The sequence below is a fragment of the Gallus gallus genome, chromosome 34, assembly GCF_016699485.2.
Source record: "Gallus gallus isolate bGalGal1 chromosome 34, bGalGal1.mat.broiler.GRCg7b, whole genome shotgun sequence".
Taxonomy (NCBI): Eukaryota; Metazoa; Chordata; class Aves; order Galliformes; family Phasianidae; genus Gallus; species Gallus gallus.
Window position 1 is genome coordinate 2,765,926 of NC_052565.1, and position 23,352 is coordinate 2,789,277.

Here is a 23,352-nt window from a genome sequence, read left to right on the forward strand (position 1 = left end):
GATGGGACAGCACGTGAGCAGAGCAGCGGTGCAAGCCGCCCCTCGGGGCAAACCGCAGCGCTTCTCTCCGCCCATGGCTGCCCAGGCCACGGCCCGTCCCCAACCTCAACCCTCATCCTCTGCGATGGAGGAGAGAAACCCCTCCTGCCCCGCTGAGGCCAAGGAGAAGGACAAACTCCCCCAGGAGCCCACTGCTGTGCCGCCCGGTGAGTGAGGGTCCCCGCAGGGCTGGGGGGGCAGGAGGGGGGGAAGTGCCCTCTGCACAGTATGGGGGCTGCGTGGGGCGGCAGAGGGCAGAATTTCCTCCTCGCTTTGCTCTGGGCTCCTCTACACCAACCCTGACGGCAAACCTTAATCCTAACCCCAACCCAGCCCCAACCCCAACCCTAATCCCAACCTTAATCCTAACCCCAGCCCTAACCCTAACCTTAACCCCAACTCCAACCTTAACCCTACCCTTACCCCAACCCCAAACTCAATCCTAACACTAACCACAAACCCAACCTTAACTCTAACCCAACCCCACCCCCACCCCCAACCTTAACCCTAATCCAACCCCAACCCTAACCTCAATCGTAACACTAACCACAACTCTAAACCCAGCTCTAATTCCGATCCCCCTCCTACCCCCAATTCCAGCTCCCCCCTTGGATGCCTCTGGGCTGCCCATGTGTGCTGTGGAGCGTTACGCGATGGACAACATTGAGGCCTTTCTCCGGAGCACAGAGGTGACAGCGGCCGCTCCCATCACGGCGGTCCCCCATCCCCCCCCAGGCCCATTGCATCCGCAGGAGGGCTGTGCCCCCTGGCCCCGTCCCGTTCACACTCCCCATGCTCCCTGGCAGCCTCAGAATGAGGAGAAGAAGATGAAGTTCCTGTGCAGCATCCGCACAATCTGCAGCTCCGCAGCAGAGAGGAACACGGTGCAGGAACTGCGCATCTTCTGCCGCCGGAACGAACTTGTGGAGAACATCATGGTGAGGGGCGGTGGGTGCTGGAGGGGGGGCAGTGGGCGGCTCCTCTCCTCCCAGTGCTGGGAGCACTGCATGCCTGATGCCATCCCGCTGTGCTGCAGGTGCTGCTGGCAGAGGAGCCGCGGAGAGAGCTGAGCTCCGAACTGCGGCTGCAAGCGGTAGCCGCCATCACCTCCCTCAGGTACTGCCCCACGCCGGGATGGCCCCACAGCATTCATATGGCCCCAGACTGCCTGTATGGCCCCACAGTGTCTGAATGGCCCCACACTGCCTCTATGGCCCCGCAGCCCCCGGGGACGATCCTGGCAGTACTGGGCTGCTGCTCTCCCCCTTTGGGGAGGGGCAAAGGGCCGAGGGGGTCCTGCAGCACTGCTGGGCCTCAGCTCTAACATTGACCATAACCTAACCCTAACCCGAACAACAACCTAACCCCAACCCGAACCCCAACCCCAATCTGACCACAGCAGCTCTCAGGACTCCCTCTGCCCCACACATCCCGATGGAGGAGGGGTTCCTCCCAGCATTGCCCCCCCTGCTCTGCAGAGTGCTGCCCATGGGGGGAATCCACTCCCCATCCTGCAGCACAGCACTCCCAGCGCCGCTGTCCCTGTTCTTGCAGCAAGGTGGAGGGGGCTCTGGAGGAGAAGATCCCTCTCTTTGTTGTGTGCTTCCGGAGCATCTTCCTGCTTCCCTCAGAGCAGGACCTGGATACAAACCTTTACTCCAAGGTGGGTGCCGGGGAGCTGCAGGACCCCCCTACCGTGCAGAACAGGGTCTTGCCATGCATCCCCCGTCCCCCTCCCCTCTAATCTCCCTCCACCCTGTCCGTTCTGCAGACCCTGAGGGCTCTGGATGAGATGCTGCACTCATTGGTGTTCATTCACCCCAGCGCCAGCATCGGAGAGGAGCTGAAAGACGTCTTCCAGGTGAGCCTTGCCCATGGGGAGCACACAGAGGAGGAGTGTTCCCCCCCCATCCCCACCACCCCAAAAACCTTCTGGGGTAATCCAGGGGACCACAGGGCAGAGCAGCACCTCCTCTTCCCACAGGTGCTGCTGCCCTTCACCTCCTTGCAGAGCTCGACCGTGCGCCAGAGGGCAGTGGGGCGCATCTGGAAGCTGACCCATTCGCTGGCACATTACTGCCAGGAGAAGGTAAGGGCCCGACCCCCATAATGTGGAGTCTTTGTCTCTCCTTTTCCACGCTCTGCCCACTCCGGGGGTGCGCTCAACTTTCTGCTCTCCACGTACAGCCCCGTCACTCCTCGGAACAATCCCCATCTGCCAGCTATGACGAGCTCCGCCTGCCCGTGCTGGGGCAGCTGGTGGGATGCCTCATCCTGTGCTGCGCTTTTGTCCAGGAGCACAAAACATGCCGCTGTGCTTTGAGCGCTCTCCGTCACCTCTACAGATTTGTCCTGTGGAGAAGCCGTAAGGCAACGGCTGCTGACCTCTGCGTCAGCTGCCGCTCAGAGCAGTGAAGAACCCCATGGTGCTGGGGAGCTTTGCCGCATGGCCCCGTGCTTGGGGTCGGGGCAGCTGTCCAGCTCCCTGCAGGGCAGCCACTGCTCACGCACCTGCGCCTTGCTCTCCTTTCCAGGCTGGGAAGGGCAGCTGGACGAGCAGGGGAAACTGGAGCAGTGGGAAGCCGACCACGAGTTCTCCCTCACCTGGACCACCAACACCACGGTCATTTTGCTGGTGAGGAGGGATTGTCGCGCCAGGACTCATGGGCGCAGGGGGTGGGGGGAGCATGGCTGACATCCTTCCCCCCCTCTGCGTTCATTCCTCCCCAGCGCTTTGAGAAGTACTTCCACTCTTCAGAGAAGACCGATCTCATCCTCCTGGCGCTGCAGGGCATGAGGGACTGCAGCAACTACAACACCCAGGTGGCTTCCACCTTGATGGCCATCCTGACGGTTGACTTCAACCCTATGCCCAATGATGTGAGCAACCGGGAGCTGCTTGCCAGGGGGCTGAGCCCATGGGAGGTGGGGGTGGGGTTGGGTTGGGTTGGGTCCTGACAGTTAGAACGGGGTTGGGTTGCGTGCAGGAAGGCTGTGTTGGGTTGGGTTGTCCTGCACGGCATCGGTCTGATTTGAGACTTCAGGGCGCTTGGTCCCTCCTGGGGACGCCTGGAGTGAAGTTCTGCTGTCCCTGCAACCCTTCCAGGTGCAGCGCATCGTGACGGCCATCCACAGGAGCAGGAAGCTGATCACAGAGGAGCAGGCACTGAGGACCATCCGCAGCAGCTTCGCCTCACTAGCTGCCGCCAACCCTCGCGCAGTGACACTCAGCCTGCTGCGCTGCTCGCCCACCTGCGACAAGTGTGCTGCCCCCGCCCCCCGCAGAGGGGGACCCCCACCCCCCAAGGACAGGGACCTCCACCCCACGTGGATAGGGACCCCCACCCCACACGGAGAGAGGCCCCCACTCCACACGGAGAGGGAGACCACCCCCCATGGGACCTTCACCTGTGGTGCAGAGGGACCCTCACCCCACACATAGAACAACACCCACCCCATATACAGAAGGACTCCCACCCCACTCAGAGAGGGGCTCCCGCTGAGGACAGCTCTGTGCCGCAGGGACATATGGGAGCTGTGGGAGTTGGCGCTGTCCTCGGTGCATGCGGTGCCAAAGATGGTGCAGGCGCTGCTGCATCAGCTGGAGACCGTGCCGCTGGGCCAGAAGACCGAGGTCGGCGTCCTTCACACGGCCGTGAGTTTGGAGATCCTCTGGGAACACTCCCCCCCACCCCCCCAAACCCAGGAGAGCAGCTCAGTGCTGAGTGCTGTCCGGGTGCTTTCCGCAGGCGGCCACGGCACTGCATAAGCTCCTGCAGTACCTGGAGTACGGCCCACAGGTGCGACTGGTTTTCCCGGAGCTCTTTGTGGTGCTCATCATCCAGTTGGTGTCCGCCGGGCCGCTAGCTCCGCTGGAGATCACCGCCATCACAGAGGACCCATTCCGCCCATCTGCGCCCACCTCTGCCATCAGGTAACACCGCAGTGCCCGCTCTGACCCCGCGGCACCACCCACACTGACCCCTGACCCCACGCTGACCTTTGAGCCCCTGCTGACTCCTGACCCCACACTGACTCCTGACCGCATGATGACCTCTGATTGAACCCTGACTCTGCACTGTGCCCTGGCCCCTCACTGACCTCTGACCCCCGACCCTGTGCTGACCCAATGCTGCTTCGTTTCCATGCAGGATGGTGGTGGAGACGGCCCACAGTTTGCTACTGTGCGCTGAGATGGACAACCTGGCGTTCTCCATGGACACCCACAACCTGTGGGCGCGGCTGCAGGGCGCTGCCACATGGCAAAACGGCCTGCACTCCCTTGCCAAGTACGGCCCCAACCCCTTCCATGCTCTGCCCCACGCACTGCCCCACACACTGCCCTACACGGTGCCCCAAGTGCAGCGCTCCCGAAATAAGTAGGGAACAAGGAGAGTGCTCAGGGGGTGCTGAGGCACGGTGGGCAGATGGAAGAGCACACTGTGGGGCGGCATGGGCTGTTCCGGTCCCTCTACTCCAGCCCAGACCCAGTGGGGTCAGCCCCCCAGCCCGCCTTCAGCCCTCCCCCTGCCCCACAGGGTGATGCTGAAGAACTGCCGGGATCAGTGCAGACCCATCTTCAGACACCTGCAGAATCTGCTGCAGTACCACCAGCTGCAGTGGAGGGAGGTCCCCGCCATGGCATTCTACTTTGAGGTGGGTGTGGAGACGGTGTGGGGGGGTCTCCTTGGGAGGATGGGCCCCCTCCCGCCCACTGACCGCCACTCATCGCAGCTGTGGAGCTGCCAGGGGCACCACGAGGATGACACCTGCCCGCAGAAGATCTTCAGGAAATACATCCGCAGCAAACAGCCCAGGAGCAGAGAGCTGGCGCTGCGCGGGCTGAGGAACCTTTACGCTGGGAGGATGCAGCTGCTGCTACCCGACGCGCTGCTGTGGCTGCAGGACATGCGGGCTGACATCAAACTGCAGGCCATACATCTGCTGCAGGACATTGTGGCACAGCACCCCGCCAGCATCCGAGGTGTGCTCAGCCAGCTGGCCGTGCAGCTGCTGTCCTGCTTCAATGAGGTGAGGGACGCGGGGCAGCGGGGAGCATTCAAGCAGCCCCCGCACCGTGCACAGAGCTCAGCACTACCCCGTGTGTGTTTCCTCCCAGGACAACGCAGAGGTGCGCTGGCGCTCCATGGAGCTCTTTGCGCTGCTGCTGGAGGCGCCAGGCAGGAAGCGGCTGCTGCTGCAGGCGGAGAGGAGTCTGCTGCCACTCTTCATCCACATGAATGAGGACATCCCCAACGTGGCGCAGGTGGGGGCAGCTTGTGGGGTCACGGGGTCGCGAGGTTATCCGGTGTGACCAGCAACTACTCCCTGCCCTGTGCCCACGTGTACAGTCCTCCTAGATACCAGACCCCCACCTCATATCCACCCATACAGTCCTCCCAGTTCCCCCCTCCACTACACCCACCCACACAGTCATTAAGGTTAGGAAAACCCTCCCACATCCCCCACCCCGTTCCCCCAGAACCTGTGGGACGGGATCGGCTATGGTGCTGACCCAGGTTTGGGATGGAGGTTCCCCCAGGATCTCCCACCAACACCCCCCTGTGTCACTGCCCCCCAGGCTGCTCAGAAAGCTCTGATCCACGCCGCCAAGCTCCTGGGCTGGCAGCAACTGCAACGCTTGGCCAGCGCGGCGGAGGTCTGGATGATTGCTGACTGTCTGGTAAGGACCCCCACCCTTCAACCCCTCCGGACCCCCCTTGCTCCCCTGCAGAAGGGGGGTCGGGGAGCCATTCTGCGGGTGCCACCCCCACCATGCTCTCTGCAGCTTCAGAAGAGGGGCAGAGATGCGGAGCAGTACCTGAAGGACACGGTGCTGCACCTGCACAGCCCCCAGGTGCCCGTGAGGGACACGGCCGTGCGCTTCCTCGGTGAGTCCCATCCCCAGTGGGTCCCCATCCCTCCAGCTGAATGCTGTGGGGTCGGTGCGCAGCGGGGGTCCTGGGGGGTCACTGGGGAAATGGTGGGGTTCTTGGGAGTTATTAGGGCAACACTGGGATTACTGGGGCACTATGGGGTTCACTGAAGCATTGTGTTGGGTCTCTGGGGGTCCCTGGGGGCAGCTGGGCACCACAGGGGTCACTGGGGCACCATAGGGTCCCTGAGACACTGAAGGGTTGCTGGGGATGATGGGGACACTATTAGGGTAGTATGGGGTTTTTGGAGGTCCTTGGAGCACCGTGGGGGTCCATGGGATGCTGTGAGGTCCCTGGGCGCCGCGGGGCCGGGCGAGCGCTGACAGCAGCCATGTGCGCAGGGCTGCTAGGGCGAAAGCTGAGGAATGAGAACCGGGAGAAGATGTCGGACATCCGTAAAGGTGAGCCATCCCCCCCCGCTGCCCCGTGCCCCAGGAAGTGCCATGTGGGGCCCACGTGGTGACACAGCACCGCTCCATTGCAGCCCTGGAGGGAGCCAAGGAGGACAGCGAGCCGACCATGCGCTGTCTGGTGCTGCAGACACTGCTGATCCTCAGCGTACTGGAAGATGTGCCGCCCACCAGGCCCAGGTTGCGCCGATGGTTCTGGAGAACGTGGAGGGAGTAGTGCCGCTCCGCAGGGATGGGTCTTCGCCTGTCACGTTTGTTGTAGTGTTACATGTAGAGCTGAAATAAAAGTAGTTATTAGTTAAAGCTGTGTTGCAGCTGCTCTGTGTTTCGGGGTTTGGTGTTGAGAAGCGCTGTCAGCAGCACAGCGTCACTGTGCAGATCTCTGCGGAGTAACAACGTGTTTGGAGGTGTTTGCATTCTGCTCCTCATTGCCACACTAATGCCAACCCTAAGAGCAACCCACAGCTGGCGGGAAAGGAAGGGGGACAGGAAGGCAGAGCCTTTTAGCTCCACATCCCCTTATAGCCCACCCTAAAGCCCCGTATCACCCTATGGCCCCACGCAGCCCCTTATAAAACCATATCCCCCATACAGCCCCTATAGCGCCGTATCTCCCTATATCCCCCAAAAGCTCTCCACAGCCCCTCTACAGTCCTCCACAGCCTCCCCACAACCCCTGATAGTACAACATCCCTATCTATAGCTCCCTCCACCCTACCATCACCCTATACCCTCCCACCACCCACCACAACCCCCTATAACCCCATATCCCCCTATAACCCCACTATTGCCCCATATATTCCTACATCCTCCCCACAGGCCCCTACTGCCCTATATCCTCCTATAACCCTCCTGTAGTCTACACGCAGCCCCCCTACAGCCCCCCCATAGAACCGTATAGCTCCCCTCATAGCCCCCTACAGCCCCCCAGCTCCCTATATCCCCCCTCTAGCCTGAAAACCCTCCCTACAGGCCCCCCAGCCCCTTACAGCCCCACATCAGCCCTACATCCCCCCCATAGTCCCTACACTCCCCTATATTGCCCCCACAGCTCCATATCCCCCTATATTCCCCTCACAGCTACCTATATCCCCATATCTCCCTATGTGGATTCCCACAGCCCACTACAGCCCCATATCACCCTGTACCCCTCCCCCCCGTAGCTCCCGTATAACCCTATACCCACAACAGTCCCCTATCTCCCTATATCCTCCCCATGACCTCCCACAGCCTCCCTGTATTCCCACAACAGCCCCCTATAACATATAGCCCCCTGTAAACCCCCACAGCCCCCCTAAACTCCCATATCCCCACTACATCTCCCCCACTGCCCCGTGTCCACCTCAGCCCCGGCGGGCACCGGGAGCAGCGCTGGAGGGCTCGGGGGGGCCCGGCCCGGATGCAGGCAGCAGCGCTGCGGCGGTAGAGGCCCCGAGTCCTTCAGCTGTCCCAAATCCCCGCATCCCACGGCAGAGGGGAATAAGGGGAGGGGAGGGCGGGGCGGGGCGGGGCGGTTCGGCCCGGGCCACACACGTTTCCTCTCCCCGGCCCCGGCCCGGAGCCGTTCCCCCGTACACCTCCGGCACCGCTGTCCTCAGCACCGCTCCTCATTGCCGCAGTTCCGCCTCGGTGCTGCCCGCACAGCGGCTGCAGCGGCGGTGCCGAGCGGGGCGGCCCGGGCCGCGCGTGCAGCACCGCCTGAGGGGAGAGCCGGGCGGCCCCGAGCCGCCTCAGCCAATCGGAGCCGGCGGCGCTGCCGCTGACCAATCACAGGCCGGAGGCGGGCCGGAGCTGCCGCTGACCAATGAGACGCCGGCACGGGCCGGCGCTCCGCAGCCCCAGCTCTTCTGCAACGGTTCTGGTCCTGCAGTGCCGGCGCGGCAGGCAGTGCACCAATTAGAGGACTGCTGGGCTGAGATACGTTCACGTCTCTGCAACGAGTCTAGACTGAGCAAAGCTGCCCACGAAGGGAGCAAAGAGATCACAAGATGATGCAGTGTGATGGAGCGAAAGCGGCTGGCCAAATGAAGATGACGTGCACGCATGTGCAAGCTGGGTGTGCTGCTGGAGCTGGGCCTGGAGCACTCATCGTCACCGAAATTCCTGAGTGCCCTCATGGAGAAAGCTGCACACTGACAACTCTGGAGCAGTTTTCATACATTAGCCCTCTTTAAAATTTCTAGATGCCTCTTTTCTTAATACGCACTGTTTACTTTCCCTGTGAAGGGCTTTGAAAAAGTCTTTGAAATAGAAATCCCATGATTGCTGCAACACACTTGGCAGGTATTTGGACTTTTATCCTCAGACACTCAATGCATTTCACTGAAATAAAGAATGCTCAAAAACTTACCCACCCAATTCGCCCTGGTGTTCGATGCGACAGGCAGGAGGTGGCAAAAGGCAGCCGTTCAGCAATCCCAGGAAGTCAGCTGGGCTCCAGGGAGGCAAGAAGGGCAGTAAGGCGACAAACAACCAGTGCAAGCAGTAATTAATTCCTTGCTTTTCCACACATCTTTACAGCTTGGTTTCCTCTTCCCTCTTTGTCCGGACACCAACGAGTCCTCTCTGCTGCCATGAACTGCTCAGCAAAATGAAGATCACAGAAACTGAACTCTGGGACAGTTCCAAAGCTTTCTGACCTGGGAAAAACCTTGGGTGCCTCACATTATCTTTTCCAACCCTTAGAACTACTATCTTTATGTGTGTATTTTCTATCTTTATGTTTATCAACAGCTCTTGAAGGTCCCAGAGGGAAGAAACAAAGGACATTCTTCCTTTCTTCTCCTATCCCTTGACCACCCCTTTGTGCTCCTCCATGATGGGGACACTACCAGCATATCACTGTTTCCATTTGAACATCGCTTCAGTAGCTCGGTGAGTAGGTCCAGGACCAAAGCGTTTGGTGGTAAGAACAGCAGAGGACATTCACATTGTGGTTATTCAGTGTCTTTCATCGGGGCTTTAAAAATGAAGACTTCCATCCCATATTCCGCAGGTCTGACTTGACAAAGCCTGGTTTAGGGTCACAAATGGAACTGCAGAAATGTTTTACATAAAAGGCACAACAAATTGGGCCCCAGCACTGATGTCTCCAAAAAAATGCTTTATAGGATTTCATACTCGGAGGTCTCTGCATTGCTATTACTCTCTTCCCTGCACGTCAGCCAATACAGAATCTATGCCATGACATTTGTATCTGCTTGCTACATACCCAGCTTTTTAACAGATTTACTCATGTCAGGAAATCAACTGTTCGTTAAGAGCTACAAATACAATACCTTCTGAATTCCCCCTATGTGCTATGAATTACACTGAACACAGCTATTACATTTGTTCAGTACCAGCGAGATTTAACAGCCCACTCCTTTCCAGTACCTTTGCTCCCCATCGGGCATTTACCAACCCTTCACACACCAGACCAGCCAGCAGTGGTCCCAGCACAGAGCCGTATCTGTGGGAGAACACCTGCTCCCGTCATCAAGCCAAAAGATGTGCAAAAAAGGTTTTTGTCTTTAAAGACAGAAAAACAACTGCCATCTCCATTTTATTTTTGTTAAAGGTCGGAAGGGTTGTTAAAATAAAAGGGGCTCGTCTTCCACTTCCATTCTGTGTGCACGCAAGCTCCCCTGGCTGAGGTGACACTGGACTCACAGGTGGGTGGGTGGGTGGGAGTCGGTATGGAAACAGCTGCAGGCTTTTCAAGGGGAATCGGCCAAGTAGACTCTCATACCTTTATGTATGGACAGCAGGTTGGGTGTTTTTGCTTTATCTGGATTATGTCATCAGCTCTCCACTCTGCCCTGGTACCCTGCACAGCTGACCCAACTGGGCTTTCTACATTTTGAAGGCTTATAATGCAAGCCCTGAAGATTTCAAAAGCTTTCCAATACTCCTGAAGCCCTCACAGTATCCAAAACACAGTTCTGGAACATTAGTAAGGCTTTGCTACATCCATATCCTCAATGAATGAATCACAACACAGGTTGCTTATGGAGTGGATCAGTGAAAAGGAAGAGCCTCACATTCAGCGAGCTCAGAACGCTCTCCCAAAGCAATGCTGAGAGCACTGACAGAAAGAAGGATGCAGAAGGAAGGTTTCGCTACCACAACTCTTGGACCCCGAATGAGACAGATTTCAATTAATCTTCTTCCTCACTGCTTTCTCGAGAAGTCAGCACAGAATCTGGACAAATTCTGCAGAATTCCAACTCTCACCTTCATGCAACAGAGGCTGTGCACTTTTCGTCCTCCTCCAACCACTGGAAACGCTGCAGGCAGACGCTGCGCTGGTTCCCAACTGCCAGAGAGCACACAAGTCAGCTGGACACCGCTGGACCTCCAGACTTGTCAGGGCTCACGCTCTAGGAACACGAGAGTTCATCTGTTAAATATGACTGTGAGCTTAAAGAAGGCTGAAAGAGCCATCTAATTCACTTCGACTCTCAACTAGTTTCAATTAATACATACAGCAATCAATTCTGTTTTACTCAAAACAGTTTTATTTATTTACACATTTGTACACATCAACATGGTCCCTACGGAAAGCAGGAAGGGAAAAATGCAATTAAAGGAAATCATAGAATCATAAAATATCCCTTGTTGGAAGGGACCCAGAAGGCTCAACTGAGTCCAACCCATGGCTCCATAAAGGGCCACCTAAAAAGTAAACCCCATCGCTGCATGCACTGTCCAAGTGCTTCTTCAGCTCTGGCAGGCTTTGGATGAGATACCTAAGTGCAAACACCATGACTGTAATTCTTCAGAAGAAAAAAAACATTGACCAGAAGCAGGTTTACAGAACATGCAGCTGTTCAAACTGCCATGAGTATTAGCAGTCACTACTCCAGACTATGCTCACTTCTTCATTACCACTGCAACACAAAGCCTTTACCACTGCCACCATAGAAAGGGAGTGGAGAAACGTGTTCCTTCATCTAAGCTGCATCTTTCAAAGCTTTAATGCTTCAGCAAGTCGTCATCATCTTCTTGTTCAGCAAGAAGAAAATTCAGTGCTGCTCCAGTAAACCCAGACTCTACTGCCAGCATAATACCCACTACCACCGAGCAATAGGATTGATGATGCTCAAGTTTGCAGCTTAACAGTCCCAGTAAATTTCCAGAGAACCACCTGCACAACGAAACTTAGAGCCAACCCAGACCCAGGGTCCTGAATTCCATTTGGTTTCCTCTGCCTCCGAATAGGATAAAATTTGGCCCCGTTTTTCAGCACCACCTGTACTTCCAGGTTGAAGGGAGAAGCAAAAGCAAAATGTGCAGTTACATTCTGGATGTAATGAAGACTCTGGATGAAAGTCACTTCTCCTTATCCTATAACCTCATGAAAGGATGGCATTTTTAGAAGAACTCCTATGATTTTTAGAGCACAAAACCTCTATCACTGTAAAATGCCACTGCTCAGCATTCCTCACTGTTATTGGGACAACATTTAATGTAACTGAGCCACATCAGAAAGGATTTCTTTGTGACTGAAACAGAAAATATGCAGCAGGAATAGCAAAATCAGGTACTACTTAGTGGTAAGGAAAATGGTGAGCAATTAGAAATGAACTAAAATGCCATTATATAACTACACTTACTGAAAAAAAAGCATTATTGAAGACTATCTATTCCTTGTGATTTAGCATCTTTTCCTCCTCCTGGAGCCTCGCTTAAGACACCTGCTTAGTTTTGCAATTCTTACTTGCAATTCTAAACTCAGCCAAAGCACATTTTAATCACAGCCAGATCTGGGCATCATTTGCTGACGCAAGCACACAGCCAATCCAGACAGCTCACACTTTAAAGATTGGAAAGGGAGAGGACTGCCCCTACCTTATCAACCACACTCGGGTTTTCAGTCTTCTTTTATTTAGGCATTCTGCAAACTGCCAAAAATCAGCAATACACACGCCAATTGCAAGACAGAAGAAACAAGCCAAGCTTCAGATGCCTGCCATCAATCCAATCAACATGTACCCCTTACCTGGCATGGTGTCCTCCAGCTTGCTTTAACTGAAAAACACCAAGGTAGGTGGTTCTAATTATCACAACAGACTGACTGAAGTTCCTCATACACAGAGATACAGAGAGATACACGTGGTGGTTACCTAAGCATCCCAACCCATCCTCATGTTGAACACCACCTTCATGACCAGATGCATGAAAGTTACACCCATAGCAAAGCTGAAATTGCAGCACGTGTGAGTGAAGCCATCTCCCAACAGATATTTACCTACAGCCTGCAGGTATTGGAGGCCAGCAGCTGCTGCTGGCATATGAGGTATGAATTGTAACTGCTGCAACTGCAGCACCACACGTCATGTAATGCACACATGATGAACCTGTAAGAGTCTCCTACAGAATATGTACCACTCTCAAGCATATTTATATAACATACACGTAAGTACATGCAATACCATGTAATAGGTGTACTACAACATCTCAATATATATTACTCTATGACTACAGCTCACAATACATAATCATACACATTATCTTCTAGTAGCTGTATCAATATTATGATATAATAATTGATAGAAATTACTATAAATACTGAGTGCAATAGGTAAACCAACACAGGTGTGTTACTATTCCTTGGAAGTACAACATCTAGTGGTAAAGCATCTAATGGAAATTACACAGCAGGAGGGGCAGAGAGCACATATTTGGTTTTGTTTGAGCACAGAAAGTGTTTAAACACCAACATTATCTTCAGCTTAATGGCCACATTTACCTGTTCTCCATTTTGCTCTCCAAATCCTCCAGTTGTATTGCAGCTCCGCAACCCCTTCAACAGCCACCGCTCCCTCCATATTTTAGAGCTGTTTTCTCTCGCAATTAACTCTAACAGCTTATCACTCATCCACACTGGTTTTAAAGTTATATGTGCAGTTTTATGTAAAGATGCATCCACTCCCTGAGCCAGCTCCAGCACTTCTTTACAGTTCAGCCCATTTTTCTTCAAGGCCACTTTCGACAAAGTAGTGCCAGTCTGCTCCACTTACTGCTCTCCTCATTTTATCTAATTGGAAGGCTTTAAAGTTTAATTTATCTGGTTTTGTATCAAACCTCCCACTGTACCTGAACACGAAACAGTGATCTTTCTCTACCATGGATAGGTCGCAGAGAATCCTTCCCATGTAACAAATGTACACACCACCTTCCTTATCAATACCTATTCCTTCCAAGATCACAGTTGTAGCAAATATTGGCTGCACAGCGAGCAGTCTAAAGCTGGCAACCCCTTCGTGCTTTTGATTTATCACTTTTAAGACAGATGACAAGTCCCATTAAAAAAAATCACCAATGCACGTGTCCCTAAATTCCCTGTAAGCCTCTCATTTTGACAATGAAATGTCCAGAACATGCTGCCATCAGTCAGCTCCAACTGCTGATTCCCACCATCCTCTTTTCTGTAGAACTGGCTGAGCACCAGCCTCCCCCATAGAACAGCCCCCAGGCTGCCCTTCCCACCTTCAGACAGTGCCGCACTGGGACATGGGGTAGCCAGAAAGGAGAGCAGCCCTGCTGGCAGGGCAGGCAGAAGTGTGAGGACCACACCACTGTAAGCATGGCCCTCACAGCACATCTCAGCAGGGCATGGCGGATGTTTGTGCAAGGGAGTTACTGGGCTGTATACAAACAGGTGGCTTGTTTTGGCACATCCAGCAGTCAGTGCTGAAGTCTCCAGCTCACGCAGCCCGGAAAAGGCCTCATCTCGGGAAAAAAACATAAAGGGAATTGCAAAGATGTTTTTATTTCGGGTTGCATCAAGCAGGAGTAGGAGATAAAAACTGCTGTGCAACGTGAGCAGCATGAATGGGGCTTTGCAGGCTCTGCAATGGACAGAGAGCTGTGGTGCTATTTGTTGTGCTCTTACTGCCTTGTGCTTCACTTGGGTGAGGTGCAAAAGCTCACACACCATCAGAATAGCAGGAGACCATTGCTCACAGCCAGAACAGTTCTGTAACAGATCTGAACACGCAAACCAGCTCAGTGCAACCAGAAGAGTTTAGTAAATAAATTATCTACGCTTACCAATGACATGCAGAGTTCTCCAACTTGTAAAATGAAGTAACTCTTAAGACTGGAGCTCAGGATAAAATAAAAAAATAAACAAACCATCAAATTCTGCACAACCTGTTGTGCACATTATGGATCTATCTGCAGTATAGGGAAAGATCCAGGACACCCTTCTGTTGTGCAAACAACAAAGCCCTGCGGATTCACTCTGTCCAACAGGAAACTATTAAGCACTGGTAAGAAAAAGGTGGATTAGGCAGAAAGCTTAGCAAAAGGTCAGCAGAAGCACATTATTCAGAGAAGTGAAAGACCCCCTATCGTGACCATGTGGAAATGTGATGATTGATTAAATGATCTATGTGATTCCCATCTACAAGAAGCGTTGTAAGGAGGATCTGGGGAACTACAGGCCTGTTAGCCTGACCTCGGTGCCAGGGAAGGTTATGAAGCAGACTGTCTTGAAGGAGATCACGCGGCACGTGTGGGACAACCGGGGGCTCAGGCCTAGCCAGCATGGGTTCATAAAGGGCAGGTCCTGCTCGACCAACCTGATCTCCTTCACTGATCTAGTGACCCATCTGGTAGATGAGGGAAAGGCTGTTGATGTAGTCTACCTAGATTTCAGCAAAGCCTTTGACACTGTCTCCCACAGCACTCTCCTGCAAAAGCTGGCAGCCCATGGCTTGGACAGGTACACTCTTGGCTGGGTAAGGAACTGGCTGGAGGGCCGGGCCCAGAGAGTGGTGGTGAATGGAGTTAAATCCAGCTGCCAACTAGACACGAGTGGTGTCCCCCAGCGGTCGGTGCTGCAGCCTGTCCTCTTCAATATCTTTACTGATGACTTGCATGTGGGCATTGAGTGCACCCTCACTAAGTTTGCAGATGACACCAAGTTGGCTGGAAGTGTCCATCTGCCTGCCTAGCGAGGCCCTACAGAAGGATCTGGACAGGCTGGATAGCTGGGCTGAAGCCAGTGGGATGGGGTCCAACAAGATCAAATGCCGGGTCCTGCACTTTGGCTGCAGCAACCCCAGGCAACGCTACAGTGTTGGGGCAGAGTGGCTGGAAGACTGCGTAGAGGAAATGGACCTGGGGGTACTGATTGATGCTCGACTAAACATGAGGAGGCAGCGTGCCCAGGGGGCTAAGAAGGCCAATGGCATCCTGGCATTCTTGCATCAGAAACAGCGTTGCCAGCAGGAACAGGGAAGTAATCGTCTCCCTGTACTCAGCACCGGTGAGGCCACACCTTGAGTACTGTGTCCAGTTTTGGGCCCCTCACTGTAAGAAAGACATGGTGGTCCTGGAGCGTGTCCAGAGGAGGGCAACAAAGCTGGTGAGGGGTCTGGAGCACAGGCCTTATGAGGAGTGGCTGAAGGAGCTGGGATTGTTCAATCTGGAGATGAGGAGGCTCAGGGGAGATCTTACTGCTCTCTATAACTACCTGAAGGGAGGTTGCAGTGAGCTGGGGTTGGCCTTTTCTCTCGTGTACCCAGTGATAGGACTAGAGGGAATGACTTCAAGCTGTGCCAGGGAAGGTTCAGGCTGCACGTTAGGAAATACTACTCTGAAAGAGCAGTCAAGCACTGGAATGGGCTGCCTAGGGAGGTGGTAGAGTCACCGGCCCTGGCGGTATTCAAGGAACGTTTGGAGATTGTGTAGAGGGACATGGTTTAGTGAGAACTCTTGGTGATGGGTGGATGGTTGGACTGGGTGATCCTGTGGGTCTTTTCCAACCTTGGTAATTCCATGATTCTATCACGTTTGCATGCAAAGATCACACTGACCATATAACCAGCTTCTACCATATATTACCTCTGGACAAGATGAGGCTCTAACTTGTAACTTGTATAAAATGTGTTTCCATGTGTGCCTGCATTGTCAAATCCTGCATCCTCAGAGTACTGTTTAGTTTATAAGTAATTTGTTGAACGCGTAATTTCAGTCACTGAACTACATGCTTTTAATTAATCACACATTTTCCATTTTCCTCTCAGCTATTTCCCATCATTCCCTCCATATTATGCCCATGAAGATGTGCACTTTCACAAAAGCAGTAACAGCTATTAAGGCCTACTTCCCATCCCGATCCAAAGTGGTGCCACATGCTTTATCAGCTTCACAGAACCCCATCTGCCCCAGCACTGTACTGAACACAAGGATGAAGTCAACAAGGAGAACTCCTGCAAGGGTATGGGCCCTTTCTTCAAACAGTGCATTTGTTCGCCACTTTTTTCCCCTCTGGGCTCAGTTAACAGGAGACAAGAGATCCATAGCACCACCCAGGGGAAGGACATTGCGAGACAGTCTGTCCAGTATAAAGAGAGCACCTGGCTTGAGACCATTGTGTGTTTTCTGTCCCATAACAATTTCGTTTTCCCACAGCAGCTCTCTGAGCACCATGCACAATACTTGAAGGAAACACACGTCTCTTCATCCCCCCCAGGATGTGCCAGCCCATAAAATGATCCCCTACACTCCTGCTGGGCCCATAAAAATCACTTCAGCAGTGCGTTGTTATTAATTGCTTCAGGCAAGCTAGCCAGGACTGCTGCAGACTAAGTACTGACAGTCTATAAAACCAGAAGAGACAGAGAAGAATGTCCTACACTTTCCAGTAGCACCTACCATTGTGAGGAGCAGAGCTGAGGGGCCATGAAGCTGTCACAGCCAGCCCTCCTTGGCTGGCAGACAGGACACGTCACGTGGGGCTGTAGGAGAACCATTTACCAGGGCAGACAAGGAAATGCTCCTTTCCTGGAAAAACAAGAGATTATGAAACTTTTATTTCCTGTTTTTACCATTTAAAAAAATATACAAGCTCCAATACCAGCTTGTATAAAATCAACATAATTATGATCTCAAATTTTTCATCTGTATATTGAAGTTCTCTCTCTTTGTCTTCGTACAGCACATAGGTATTCTTTTTCACATCGTTAGCACCAACACATCTGCAGAGCAACACTGCACTGGCCCCAGCCATGCAAGTTATCACAGTGAACACAAGCCCCTGAAAAATGAACTCTGCTGATGGCTGGCATCCAGTGACTGCAGGTGCTTTCACTGCAAGCTAAACACAAGGGGAAGCAATGGTTTGTCCAATATAAGCGCTGTAAGCCCTGAGCTCAGTACAGAGCCACAGAGACGCTTATGGGATTTTCTCCACGTGTGTAAATACCTGATGGGGAAGAGGAGGAGTCAAGAAAAGGCTCTTCTCACGGGTGCCCAGTGACAGTATGGGAGGCAATGGTCACAAACTGAAAGTAAGGAAAGTCATTTGAAGATGAGAAAAAACTATAGCTTTGCTAGGGAAGATTTGGCACTGATGTGTGAGGATATGCTGTAAAAGGCAGTATTAATTACATTATGATGTGAAGAGGAACTCATTAAATTAGGAATAGGATCTCTCAGAGAAGCCAAGAGGCATCAGACAGAGCTGTGGAAAGAGTTCATTACATTAGAATATAAGAAGGTGGGCTGTTACATTTTGGTTTGTTAAAAAAGCCAAAAGGCACCACATGAAAAGGGCCTATCATCACGTTACAACATGCAATAAAAGCCAATATAAGTTGCATTATGATTTACATAGGGTAGTCAACGAGTTACAACACATAATTGAAGCCAGCAGGCCTTCTGCGAGGCTGTGAGGAGCGGTTTGCCATCTTCATAACAACACACACAAGCCCCAGGACTGTGCATCACAACATGAAACGGGTCTTCTCCAGATTGACACCAGAAGAGAGTCTTTCACGCTCATATTGTGTTACACAATGGAAGGCAATAGAAAAGTGAATCACAGTGTGTGCAAATGGACGCCTCCTAACCATGCACAACAGCAAGGAAATAAAAAATTCAGCTAAATGGGACAGGATGGATGCAAGATCAGCAGCACCACAAAATCAGGCCTGGTAGTAGGAATGGGATTCAGCCAGGCTGCTCGGCCATGGAAAGCCAGCATGGAGCACAGCGCTGTGCAGCTGAAGCCCCAACAGCGTTTCATCTTCAGGAAAAGTTACCAGAGCAGCATGCAAAGATATCTGAGTAAGGACTGGGTATATTTCCAAAAAGAAACAAAACACTGCAATAACCAGCACAGAAATTGTGCTCAATTCCTTGTGCAGGTATAAATGCACGGCAAGAACTGATTCCTCCTGAACTTCAAGTGAGCACTAAGGCAGGCCCAGAGAGGAGATCCTCTGAGTGGAATGGACACAAGTCCTCGAGCTGCAGATTTTCTCATGTCTTCCACTGAGATCCCATTACGGATTCTTCCTTGGCTGACAAAAGACATACCTGCACGTTTAAACTGCTGTTCGCATTTACCCACATGGCTTACTGTTCCTTTACACAATGCGGTTTTCCACTGTTGTGAAAACACCTACAAAAGCAATAGGACAGTTACACAAAGTGACTTGAGCTGGACGGTCTGGTAACCACAATGCAGTTATTCTGCATGGGAGTCAGCTGCACTATCACCAGATCCAAAAGTTCTGAACAGTTAGGATTTTTTTTCCTTTTTGCTTTCAGAACACTCTCATATGAAATTGTCTTATTCTTTAATTTGCAGGAGGAAATAAGGTACCTTCTCTCCCGATGAAAGTTAAGACTTTGATGGCATTTCTTGCTTTATGAGCAAAGGCATTCAGGAGCAGAAGACCTGCAATTAACTTACTACAGAATCACCAGTTCAATGGGAAGGGCCCCACAACACCACTGAGCCCAGCTGCCTGAGCTGACAGTTCAGAGCCGACATCATTGACACACGTACCTTAATGCAGTAAGACACAACCATCCAGGCTCACGACATTTAAGCAGAAAAAGAAAATGCATTTAGGGCTCACACCTAATTTGCAACCTTAATGATTCTATGTAAGAACAAGCCCCTGGACTGGCCAGTGCTTTCTGCAGAGGTGAGGAGCAGTGCCCTGGGCCAGTCCCCTCCCCAGAGGCAGCTGCTGCCCATCTGTTGCCCTGTGCCCACCCCAAGGGACCTGCCCAGGCCGCCATGCTGCTCCTGCCATGTGTCCCAGTGGGCTTTCTGCCCCTGCCATGGAGTCCTGTGGCCCAGTGACGATGGTCTTGTGGGACACTACCGCACACTGAACACCTGGAATTTTGGAGTTGCATGCATGAAATTATTTAGAGAATGAACAAGGACATAGAACAGGGAGGGAAGAATGAGGCTGAAGGATTTTGCAGCTCACTCCACACCCAAATTCAACATAGCAAAATTAATTCCCATAGAAACGCTTCCCGCTTTGAGCATAAGGGCAGCTTCTCCCATCCTGCTGCACACCTCCTTGGTGCTCAGCCCTGAGCCAGCAGATACACCTCATAAAAACAGACTTGCACATCAAACTCAGCTATGATTTGGAATCCAGGTCCTTTTCTCTAGATGCTGCAGAGCACAAAGTTTGCATGCTGTAATAAAACACACACTTGCAGGACCAGCAACCAACCAATTCATCATGGCTTCCTACTTCTGTGATCACATTACAGAGCACAGAATCATTAGGGCCCATTCAAAGGGCAGGAAAGGGAGGTACAGTTTGCTGTTAACTCTTTCTCTGCCAAATCCAACCCGGGTGTGCACACGTGTCACAGAGACAGTCAAATGAAAACAGTTATTGCACAGTTTCACCAAAATACGGAGAAACTGAACCTCATTCCAACCTTTCCGTAAACTCCTGAACTCTTGATTAAGCTGCTGGGACAGAATGTCTTCCATCTGGGGACAGAAGGCCAATAGAAAAAAATCACCTGTGGAAATATTAGCCATCTTCGTTCCTTTCGCCCTTTTTTTTTTTATATGTTCTTAATGAAATACATCTGCTTTTACGGGGTTTTTGTTGCTGTCTGTTATTGTGAATGTGTGCTTAGTTGCTCCCTCTCCCCATTCTTCCTTCCCACAGCCACGATTCACATCAATATTCCAATCAGAGTCCTTCAGCCCATGGCTCACTCCTCAGGTTTTGACTTCAGCGAGAAAATGCTCCCAAGCCATGGCTGCACATTCTGACCTCTGCCTAACAGCACACTCCTCACCCTGGGAAATAATGAATGGCAACCAACCTTTTGTAAAACCTGTGTTAAGAGCAGTTATCCATGAAATACTGGTACCAACTAAACACATGCACAAACTACTGCAATAAGGAAGAGACAAAAGCTGTCAAAACACAGTGAGTTGTAGTAGATTTACTAAGTTTTTCTTCTGTTTAACTCTGCCCTATGTGCAAAGGGGGATATCTTCGGAAAGTCTTCTAAAATCCCTTCAGCTGTTTCTGAGGGAGGTGAACGCAGAAAGAAAACCTCACCGCTGTCAACTTTATGTTCCGGTTCGTTTTTTTTTGTTTTTTTTTTTTGTGCTCAGGTAATTCAGAAATGACTTTGATTTACTAAGGATGTCCCAGAAGTTGTAGTCATAATGAGAAATCTAACACAGGCTCCTAAGGAGATCTGTTGTGTTCCTCTGTGCTGACCAAAGAACAGAACAAAAAAAGCAGTAAGTTGCTGCTCACTTCCTAGTTCCCTCTTTTTGCACAAGTATGATACACTGTTGGTCCTGCTCCTGCTAGCTGTTAAATGCTTTCAATGCAATGGCCTAAGAGAATAAACTTGTTGGACTACTCCCAGTTCAGTTTTCAAACCTCACTATTTAAAGTGAGACGCAACGATCCAAAAAGATGAGCTGTGTGAGTGCAGCACTGCATTGTGATTTCAGTCAGGAAAAAAACCAAACCTTCACAAAAATGAAAAACACCAACGTGCTCTGAAGGCTGTACTACTCCATCCAGCCCTGTCTCTGGATACTGGCTACACTCATTGCACCCTGAAGAACCAGAAACAGGTGCAGTGCAAAACATCCTTCGTCTCCTCCTTTCTTTGAGAAGGGCAAGATGAATTACCAAGGTTAAAAACGTCCCACTGTTCAAGCATGCTGTTGATTAGTTCGATTAACAGGCCCCACGTGTTCAACCATATACAGAGAACTGTACAGGGAGCAGCTATCCAGCAATCATGAAAGCGAGGACCTTTTGCATCATTTCACATTCAAATTCTGCTTTACGTTAACAATATGGCATCTGAAATTAAGCAGAAGAATATTTCCTGGCAAGAAATACTTGAGTCTGGGATATTTGGAGAGAAAAATCTAAACTGCAACTCAGCATCAGGTTTTGAAGTTTAAGCTTTTTTTCCTCATAATGGACAGAAGCTCCTCATATCAGCAATTTAAATCAGTACAATGTATTTCCAGGGCTGCTTTTAAAAATCAGTGATTAAAAAGAAGGGAAGCCCATTGCCCACTTTAGCATCTCCAGAAGTCTACAGACAACTTCGTCCTCAAGAAGCACCTCTCTGTCTCAGCTACTCTTTCAGAAGCTGTTTCAATGCCCCTGCAACATGACTGTCTCCTGGGAACACAGCTGCCCATTTGCACCCATCTAGCACAATGAATATTAACACTTGAGAGACTTCTTCACCTCTTATTCCTACCAACTACAGGCATGCAGCACTGCAAATTCTGCATGTTAGCACTTCTGATGAGCAGTTTTTAGCTGAGTATCACAGCCTGACCATCAGCTCCCCGTGACAACCGCGTACATGTTTCTCCTGCAAGAAAAACATAGGAGGTGAACAAACCGTGACTCTAAGATAACAACCTGCTTTGTCTCATTATACCAGAAGAAACACAACAATTACAGAACAGAAGTAGATATGCCCAGTAATACCCAGCAGAGCAGAGCTGCCTTGGGTAGCCAGCTGAGAAGTACAAGAGCATTACTCAGAGCAAAGGAAAAGCACTGCTGAGCTCCAGAATGCTTCTGCCATGCCAGACCTGGTGAGTTCTACAGAGCTCTCATGGGAAAAGGAGGAAGAGGAGAAGAAACCAGGTTGATCATTACTTACCTCTCTATCTCCCCAGTCTTAAGAACCAAGTAAGAGACCGCATTCAGCAGAGTGGAAGGTTTTCCTTACTGTGTAATGGATCCCAGCAAGGGCTAAATGTTTGCTTTGATTTTCTCATAGGTATGAGCTGGGGATCGTTACTTTCAAAAGGAACCTTGCAGCTGTACTATGTAAGACACTGCAGTTCACGTGTAATGAGGATGTCACGGAAAAAGCGTCATTTTTTTTTTTTTTATGCTGCACAAGTTCTAAAACTGTAAAACCAGCACCCAGTAAGTCAAACCCTAGTTTGATGGAGTTAAGAAAAACAGTTCATAAACCTCATGAAGCACCTGTTGGAAGCAAATGAAATCAGTGCTCCAGAACAGGACCTTGTCATGCACTCCTGGGATCCAAGAGACCATGACTGCATCAGAAGCAGCTTGACAGACAGGGAGGATGCTGCACTTACAAACCTAACTACAGGCCTTGTGCCCTTGGCACAACCAACGCCTTTTCCCTTCCTACAAACTAGAGTATCAGACAGTCACAGTTTTGCTGCTCTCCTGATTGACTCAGTCTCACTTCCCTTTCCTGCTTCCAGGAGTGATGACTTCCACCTCTGGGCCCCACACGGCTGAAGTCACCATTTGTATCCTTCCACACTGCAATTACCACCTACGCTCATAGAAAACCTTCCATTCACAACGCTCTTAAGCTACTGCACGACGTCCATAAGGCACACAAATTATTTACATGCAACTAACTTCAACCTTTCACATTTTATCTTCACACTCTAAGCACAACAGCACCAGGTACAGCAGAGTGGAAAAGTTTTTTCAAAGCAGCTACAAACACACCATTTCCCTATCTGGCCTGTTTCTTAAGCTAGCAAAGTAGTATCATCTCATTTCTTGACTCAAATTTTCTTTTTAATCCCAATACTCAAATATTCAAATACTCCAATTCAATTTTATCCCCCATTCTGGGAACATAACCACAAATAAGTGAACAAATTACATACTATATTAAGCAGCTACAATATTTAGTAATTAGCT

The 23,352-nt window shown here is 51.3% G+C and overlaps 1 protein-coding gene and 1 long non-coding RNA gene across 8 annotated transcripts in view; one reads left to right on the plus strand and one right to left on the minus strand.

Annotated features, from left to right (window-relative positions):
* Positions 1-6,602, plus strand: LOC107049599. 3 transcript variants are annotated; one of them, XM_040654766.1, is made up of 20 exons: positions 1-206; positions 640-728; positions 846-977; positions 1,076-1,155; positions 1,594-1,702; positions 1,811-1,900; positions 2,024-2,128; positions 2,227-2,404; positions 2,574-2,674; positions 2,770-2,919; positions 3,146-3,300; positions 3,562-3,694; positions 3,789-3,973; positions 4,191-4,328; positions 4,578-5,070; positions 5,159-5,305; positions 5,621-5,722; positions 5,828-5,930; positions 6,317-6,376; positions 6,460-6,602. In XM_040654766.1, exons 1-20 carry the CDS (start codon positions 2-4, stop codon positions 6,600-6,602), a joined length of 2,898 nt encoding a protein of 965 aa, XP_040510700.1. In that variant the 5' UTR covers position 1. The 3 variants fall into 3 exon arrangements, with proteins under 3 accessions (XP_040510700.1, XP_040510699.1, XP_040510698.1); XM_040654765.1 differs by having other exon boundaries at positions 4,578-4,695; positions 4,774-5,070; positions 5,621-5,930; XM_040654764.1 differs by having other exon boundaries at positions 5,621-5,930.
* LOC101749099 overlaps positions 6,527-23,352 on the minus strand; it is a 21,808-nt gene continuing 4,982 nt past the window's right edge. The window contains exons 1-5 of one of the 5 annotated variants that reach the window (XR_005842356.2): positions 18,701-19,426; positions 17,586-17,664; positions 17,036-17,164; positions 8,736-10,746; positions 6,535-6,661 (exon numbers count right to left, since the gene is read on the minus strand). This is a non-coding gene — a long non-coding RNA (uncharacterized LOC101749099). Of the gene's footprint in view, positions 6,662-8,735; positions 10,747-17,035; positions 17,165-17,585; positions 19,427-23,352 lie in introns of those variants that run through there. The other 4 variants (XR_005842357.2, XR_005842355.2, XR_005842354.2 and 1 more) reach the window with 4 other exon arrangements.

Coding starts and splice junctions, on each gene's coding strand:
- LOC107049599 (XM_040654764.1), top strand. CDS start 2: ATGGGACAGCACGTGAGCAGAGCAGCGGTGCAAGCCGCCCCTCGGGGC. Junction 1,901..2,023: donor AGCTGAAAGACGTCTTCCAG/GTGAGCCTTGCC, acceptor CTCTTCCCACAG/GTGCTGCTGCCCTTCACCTC. Junction 4,329..4,577: donor GGCCTGCACTCCCTTGCCAA/GTACGGCCCCAA, acceptor CCTGCCCCACAG/GGTGATGCTGAAGAACTGCC.